At 40.1% G+C, this 8,093-nt stretch overlaps 1 protein-coding gene across 2 annotated transcripts; it reads left to right on the top strand.

The window, feature by feature from the left end:
- The first annotated feature begins 4,881 nt into the window (after window positions 1-4,881).
- Window positions 4,882-5,807, top strand: LOC105524407 (60S ribosomal protein L6-like). Of its 2 annotated transcripts, XM_011959662.1 has the most exons (2): window positions 4,898-4,974; window positions 5,091-5,750. In XM_011959662.1, the coding sequence occupies exons 1-2, from the start codon at window positions 4,961-4,963 to the stop codon at window positions 5,710-5,712; spliced, it is 636 nt and encodes a 211-aa protein (XP_011815052.1). In that variant the 5' UTR covers window positions 4,898-4,960; the 3' UTR covers window positions 5,713-5,750. The 2 variants fall into 2 exon arrangements, with proteins under 2 accessions (XP_011815051.1, XP_011815052.1); XM_011959661.1 differs by having other exon boundaries at window positions 4,882-5,807.
- The last annotated feature ends 2,286 nt before the right edge of the window (window positions 5,808-8,093 follow it).

Here is an 8,093-nt window from a genome sequence, read left to right as displayed (position 1 = left end):
CAGGGAGATGTGTTCGGGGATGGAAGAGTGAAGAAAGACTCTTTGAAGGAAGTGATGTCTGATTTGAGACCAGCAGGTTAAGAGGACAGTGAGGCTGAAGCCTTCATGGGACAGGAACAGCCATACAGCATCCGAGGCCCAAGCCATTGTTTTGAGCCCGGCGAGCCCCACATTGAGGATTGTGTGACATGAGACTGGAGAGGTGATCCACTGGACTTCTTTTCCCAGACAACAGAGAAGTTAATATTGATGTGCTATAAAGGAAAGTATTGCTCAACAGGCTTATTTGATTTAGCCATGGTTACTTTTAAATTATTCAAATTATTTGAATGTGTATTTGAAGTACTCAAAGGTTTTTATTCACATTAGGTAAGATGGAACTTTTAGTCATGGTAAAATTAATTTTTTCTTGATCACATAAATTAGTTTTTGTGCTTCAACCTTCAATAAATAAGCCCCTTGAATGAATCTCAGCACTCCCATAAGAGTGTAGTGTGGCCAAGACATAGGGCATGCTAATAGTGGAGGAGACTGGTCATGAGGATCAGGATAGAGAGTTAGACAGGACACACAAAAAGGAAGCTGCTACCCTGAGAAGTTCAGACTTTACCCACGAGGGATGTGACACTGGTTTTTGTTGTTGTTTTAGAATGATAACCCCAATAGCAGTTGGTGAATGAGAAGACGGGGGAAAGTCGCTAGTAGAGCAAAAGTGCAGGAGGTTGTTAGGCCTGAGCTCTGAGGAGAGACCACAAATAAGGACATAGAAAGGTAAATGGGGGAGAACAGGAAGAATACAGAGCATATAAGGGAGATAGAACTGAACATGTGAGTTGAACAAAAGAAATATGTCAAGGAAAGCTCTTGGGCTTTGGCTTCGGAGACAAGATGAAGGGCAAAGTCACTGAGGCTGGAAATAAAGAGGATCATAGTTGGAACAAAGATATATGTTCAGTTTTGGACAGTGTTTGAGATACCAGGACAGGTCTGCCCCAGAAGTGGATATGCAGGTGTGTCATTGAATGAGAGAGGGAATTTGAGGAGGCAGATTGCACATGCAGAAGCAAGGATAGTATTGGGATGCATGTGAATGCTGAGGTCCTAGAAGGTCAGTGTAAAACACTCCTCTTCCCCTGCAAAGTTTGTAACCAGTGTGGAACTAGACACAAGAGTCAAAGTTGGAAACATTACTTTTTCTACTAGTAAAGCTAAACGGAAAACATGGCTCTATTTATTTTTTTCCCCTTTTTGGAAATCTACAATGACTTGAAAATGGCTCTATTTCTGAGGCTAAAAGATAATATTAGCCTTTTACCCAGTAATTAGACATATTTATTTGCCCCTGGCTTAGAGGGAGAATGAATCAGAGCATAAGCTGCTGGCATACATGCAGTTTAGAAAAAAGAGGTTCTCTCTTCCAAGCTTGCCAATGAAATAACCACTCTTCCCTCCCTGGGGGAGAGAAACTAGAAGTGTTGCTCTAAGTAAAGTGCCTTCACATGGAAACATGAGGCCAGAATCAATAGTCTTCCAGTAGCCTACATTTGAAAGGAGGGCAAAGGAAAAGAACGCAGAGCAGCAACTCGATGATGACAATATAGACTGTGATGAAAATTGCTAACATACTGAACACTTACCATGTGCCAGGTATGCTTCCCAGTCCTTTATAATCATGGGCCTCTTTAATCCTCATAGCAAGCATGAGCTATAGGTAGAGAAATGGAAGCACAACAAAGTGGCAGAAGCAGGATTTGAATACAAGTAGTGTGGTTCAGAAACTGTCTCTTGAGAAATAATATTCAGAGAAGCAGGAGAAGAATAACAAAGAAGAGCATGGTGACACAAGACTGAGAAAGTAGGGAGTCACCCGGTCAACACAAAGCACAAATAAGGATGTAACTACAGATCTCCAGCTCCATGCTGTGACTTAATATATTGTTGACACTATGAGTCACAAAGTATAAAGAAAAAAAAAAGCAATTGTTTACCCTAACATTTTAACATGGAGACCAAATTAATGGAAATTATTTTAATTAATTAATAATTAGTAGAATGAATTTATGGAAAATTAAGGTAAACATCTTAAGATCATGAATCAATGAAATTTCTATGTTTTAATTTTTTTATTATTAAGGTTTAAGTACAGTGGCTTTTTATTGTATAAATATAGTCTTTAACCATTAATTCAACATAAGGTGTGTTAAATAGACTGAATGAGCAAAAAACAAAATTATTAGTTGCCTACAAAGATCAAATTAATTATATAACCTTAATATTTCCATTACACTTTGCACAACCAATGTGAGTTAAGCCTTAGATATCAAGAGATTGGGATTTGGGTATTGCCTTTGCCTTAAAAAATGAAATTAACCTTTCTAACTCCACCCCTTCCAAAATGGGGTTAAAACATATATATTCTACACATAGTATCCTACCGTGATAGTTAGAAAACACTATCAATCACAAATCTTTGAACTTGGATTGAAGGCTCACTGAGTTTCATTTTTACTATCATTGTCAACTACAGATGCCAGGAAAAACACCATCACAGAAACTCAGTTTCTTGGATCTTTCTGCTGTGAAAAATGGGAAATCAGTCAGACGTCCCTATTGCTTTTGTGAAATATCTGTTTCAAGGAACCCTGCAGCTTAAATTACATGACTTCACTGCAAGACAGAGAATCTTCACATTGAACTGTGTGCTAGAGCAAACATATTAAACCTTTTGACTTATTGAAAAACACAGCTCCAAATGGTACTCCGTGAGGTAATATTTTCCTTAATTGCAAAGCAGCATATACAGCTCTTTAGGGTGTTGCACCTGGGCCATCTGTCTGCAGTTTCCTCGGCTATTCTCAGCTGGAAATATCAAGATGGTATATATCTCCTTAATTGTGTCCTGACAGACAAGTTAAGAATACCACAGCAGGCTGTTGTCTTTGTAAGCATTTGTAGTTTACAGCATCCTGTGTCTCTGAAGATCTTTGGTACAAATATCTGTAAATTTTGAAATTTCTTACCTGCCAGATTTTAATTCACAAACAGTAGGTGCTTCTGACTGTATAGAAAACTAGCAATAGTATACAATCTAGGTTTTCAAAAACGTATTTGAAAAAGTGCTGATAGTAATAAAATCTGGCAACAAAACCAAAGTTAAAAACTACTTGTTCACTTGTTTTATGTGGTCTATGCAACTCTGTGATCCCAAGTAAACACAACAGAGCACTCAGCTTTTATTAGATACATTTGGTTTGCCATTAAGTGCATGGTATCATTAAGCATTCACTCACTAGACAATCCAATCCAATCCAATCCAATCCAATCCAATCCAAAATGCAATAGCCCTCATGAACAAGCAATAGTGTTTGACCATATGTACATTTACAAAACTACATTGCTTCTGAATATGAAGACCCCTTAAAATACAGCAATATCAAATCTTAAATGATTAACTGTAATCAAAATGCTAATTATCATTATGATAATGATGACCTTGATTCTGGCTCTTAAGCCTGATAGAATATTCATATGCACATACATCTCCCTCCTCCACCACTTCCACAGATCACATAAGTTGGTTCACAGGCAGAGTTTCTGGAGAGAAAAGCCAGAAGTACAAAGCTTTGTCTCTCTCTCAAGCTCATCAGTCAAATAAGCCACATTTCTTACCATGGAGGAGAATAAGGAGGAGCTGGAGAGAAACTGGAACAATTGCTCTAGGTGAAGTACCTTTTCATAGAAAAGTGAGACCAGAACAAGTGTTTCCCCCCAAATAACCAACATTTCAGAGCAGGTCAGAGGAAGACAAGACAGAGCAAGAGGACAATGATGATGATGGTGATGATGATGATGATGATGATGATATGTTCTGTAGCTAACTCTGTTCAAATGGAGGAGCAACCAGGACTTTTTCTTAGTGTCTCCATCCTCCCCTTTGTGGGCCTACCCCTATCTTGGTAGTTGATATAGGGCAATTTCCTCTCAAATCTTCTGACATAAGATTCATAAACCCATTTGAGAGTCTTTATCTATTCTTTGAAATTTTAATCCCGAATTGGAGGAAGGGAACAGGCTCTGTACTAATGTCTCAATCCTCTCTAGCTCCTCCCCAGCATCTTTCCCTAATCCAAGAAGGGTTTTTTCTCCTCCCAGCTGGGTGGTGAAATTCTATTTTGTCCTATCTGACATTCTACCACGTGCTCTTGTTACATTTTGTAGTCTCTATGTTCTAGTTCTTCATATTGGCTCCTCAGGCTACATCAATTCTTTCATTTTGGAACAAAGATGGACTCTCCCAAGTGAAAGTCTGTCTCTGAGATGGGCTTTTAGAGCTTCTTTTGTAGCTCTAAAGACGAACATTTCTCTTTTGGTTCTGGGTTCTGTCCTCCTCTTAAAGGATGGATGACCCAGCCCTATTAGGAGGCTAGGTATTAGCAAGAATTACCAGGTATGAAATCATCAGGTGATATTTCACAGTGTATGACTGATAGAGCCATGTGAAAAACAATATCCCCTTCTTCCCATCCCCTATATAGAAAGCACTGACTCTTACTTGTTGATTGTGATGCGATGATGTATCATGTCGTTGCATCACTGCTTTCTCCGAGCTCTAACCCCTTCCCTAGTCCCCACCAAGCGTGTAGTGCATAGCGCTTGGTGATACATATATACAGAACTGTGGAGCTGCAGGAAGAACAGATTATCTGTCCACGGTAGGACAAGGGAATACATCTGCAGGTGACATATCCCAGGACTCCCAGTGGACGCCTGAAGACACAGATAGTATTGAGCCCTACTATATATTAGTACTATGTTGTTTTCCTATACCTGTGACAAAGCTTAACCTAAAAGCAAAGTCAAAAATTAGCAACAATTGTCTCTTTCCCATCTTGCAAGATGGCGGGTGAAAAAGTTGAGAAGCCAGATACTAAAGAGAAGAAACCCGAAGCCAAGAAGGCTCATGCTGGTGGCAAGGTGAAAAAGGGTCACCTCAAGGCTAAGAAGCCCAAGAAGGGGAAGCCCCATTGCAGCCGCAACCCTGTCCTTGTCAGAGGAATTGGCAGGTATTCCCGATCTGCCATGTATTCCAGAAAGGCCATGTACAAGAGAAAGTACTCAGCCACTAAATCCAAGGTTGAAAAGAAAAAGAAGGAGAAGGTTCTTGCAACTCTTACAAAACCAGTTGGTGGTGACAAGAACGGCGGTACCCGGGTGGTTAAACTTCGCAAAATGCCTAGATATTATCCTACTGAAGATGTGCCTCGAAAGCTGTTGAGCCACGGCAAAAAACCCTTCAGTCAGCACGTGAGAAAACTGCGAGCCAGCATTACCCCCGGGACCATTCTGATCATCCTCACTGGACGCCACAGGGGCAAGAGGGTGGTTTTCTTGAAGCAGCTGGCTAGTGGCTTGTTACTTGTGACTGGACCTCTGGTCCTCAATCGAGTTCCTCTACGAAGAACACACCAGAAATTTGTCATTGCCACCTCAACCAAAATCGATATCAGCAATGTCAAAATCCCAAAACATCTTACTGATGCTTACTTCAAGAAGAAGAAGTTGCGGAAGCCCAGACACCAGGAAGGTGAGATCTTCGACACAGAGAAAGAGAAATACGAGATTACAGAGCAGCGCAAGATTGATCAGAAAGCTGTGGACTCACAAATTCTACCAAAAATCAAAGCTGTTCCTCAGCTCCAGGGCTACCTGTGATCTGTTTTTGCCCTGACGAATGGAATTTATCCTCACAAATTGGTGAGGATGTCTAAATGTCTTAAGAACCTCATTAAATAGCTAACTACAAAAAAAAAAAATTAGCAACAATTAATAATAAAATAAAAATAACTATAACAACATATTATAAGAAAAGTTACGTGGATGTGGTCTCTTGCTCGCTCTCTCTCCCAAAATACTGCAATAGCTTTCTATTGCAGTTGACTGTGGTTAACTGCAGATAACTGATGCCACAGAAAGCAAAACCGAAAATAAGTGGGGACTATTGTGCAAAACTAAAGGAAGTCCAGTAGCCTCATGTCTACTGGTAATTTCTGTTCTAGTTCCTCTATCTCAACCATATCATGTAAGACTCTTGACACATCTTCAGAAAGATAAAGGAATATTCTTTATTTAGGCTTATCTTCTTCAGTACTTTTTGGGACTAAATAGAATGGGCCCAAGACCTGACCACTTGGCAAAGCACAAAAGCCCACTAGTAAAATTATTACAAATTAAACTCTTTAATGGTTCAAGGAGGACTTTAGAGACTCTCTTTGATTTTCAGAAACTTTCAAGATCTCATGCTGGCTATGTGATCAAGAGGAGTTAATGGAGACAGTGATTATGCACCTGAAAGCTGCATTAGGAAAGGAATTTCAGGAGTGAAGTGTGAATCTCAAGCCGAACAGGACTTCCCCTCGTTCTTCTGAACACACACCTGTCAGCTGTAAGCCTGGGCTCCGTGCCAGTTTAAAATGCTGGATCACACGTCTGTGGGGCCCAGACAGGGGCATACCAGATCCAAAGGCCACCCCCTCATTCTCCTATTCAGCCTTCCCTGAAGAGCTGAGGAGACAAAAGCTATTTCTGTTTAGTTGAAGGAAAGTTTTGATCTTTTAATATTGTGTTTCTATTCCTCATGTCCCTCTTTTGCCTTTGATAACCTCATTCCTTCATAATCTTTCTCCAAAATCCCCAGAATACAGACCCCAGCTATGTGCTGTCATAGCGTCATGTATATGTCTTCACAGATTTTGGTTACCTTTAAATACTTGTTTCACGTTTGTCTTCTCCCCCAGCTCAAGCTCCTCAGTCCTCAGCCTAGTGTTCGGCACCATTTGCAGATGGAGCTGAGAAGATAACAGGCTTTCCTCTGTTTACCTTCCCTAACACCCTTGGAAATGGCCTACTGTCATAACTCACGATAATCGGATATTAAAATGTCACCTGTCTCCCCAACTAGCTATGACCTTGGATTGCCATCTATCCTTCGTTTATTAACCTACAATATATTTAAGATACCTTCTGACTTTAAAAGCCTAATAGTTTAAGCTTCTAATACATCCTTTCATATGTTTTGATACCGGTCAAATGGAACTGTTCTCTAGTTGGTTTAATAGGCAAAAAATACACCGCTCTTCATAATCCTTTAGGAAGACATAAATGAACAGTCTCTCTGGTACCTACTCCCTTAGGAAACAAAAGAAGTGATTTTACTCTGTGGGATTAGCAGCTTATAATGATTAAGGATACTAATGACTACTACAAGAACACTCTCAACGGTCCTTTAGTAAAGGATTTTCATCTAGAAATCTCTCAGTTGGTGTCTCAGAGAATTATCCACATAACTGTGGAGTGTCAATCTTATTTTGCTGAATTCTTTCCTAGGTAGGCACCCCTTCTTGGCATTATCTTCATCTTTTTCTCCTTTCCCCTTTTCCTTTCTATTTTTCCCCTCCTGTCTCTTATTATCACTAAATATGAGAGCCCATATTTCCTCAATTCATTGCAAAGTTACACTTCAGTTACTTCTTGGCACACCTGTGCACAGCACCCGTGGGCTGCTTGCAGCCTTGCTAATGTTCCCATTTTTCCCTTTGTAAGCAATAGTATCCCTTGTCTTTTACAGAGGGCTTCATTGCTTGCAGAAACCTCATCCCGGTAATTCTAGGAGCCTTCGACTTCCCTGGGTATTTCTGACCTGAATTTTGGCCAACTGTGTCTTACCAAGTCAGCAGGTTTCCTCCAAATATTATCATTAAGTGTTTCCTGTGTAAAATCCTGTCCTTTTCAATGTACTTGGAAGAAGGAAATAGAAAAAACAACGTGAGTATTTATACAGGATCTTTTCTTTTTACAGCCAACTGCTTGTGAATTCTTAGACAATTTCAAGGAGAGTAAAAGAGTTGAAAGGAGCTGGGCAAACAGAGGTTAAAATGGGTTGAAGTCTTTTCCAATATTCCATAGGGAGTGATCAGGCTTGTGTGACCTTCACAAAGCTGTTTGAGTTAATTCCCTCGATGTCAGGGAATCAGATTAAGTTTCTAGAATTCAAGGCATTGCTGTGCCCTTTGCGCAGTGCAGAAATACAAAGCATG

The sequence above is a fragment of the Colobus angolensis genome, unplaced genomic scaffold (assembly GCF_000951035.1).
Source record: "Colobus angolensis palliatus isolate OR3802 unplaced genomic scaffold, Cang.pa_1.0 Scaffold5, whole genome shotgun sequence".
Lineage (NCBI taxonomy): Eukaryota > Metazoa > Chordata > Mammalia > Primates > Cercopithecidae > Colobus > Colobus angolensis.
The sequence above is the reverse complement of the archived record's forward strand: the minus strand, read 5'-3'. Positions and strand labels throughout refer to the sequence as shown.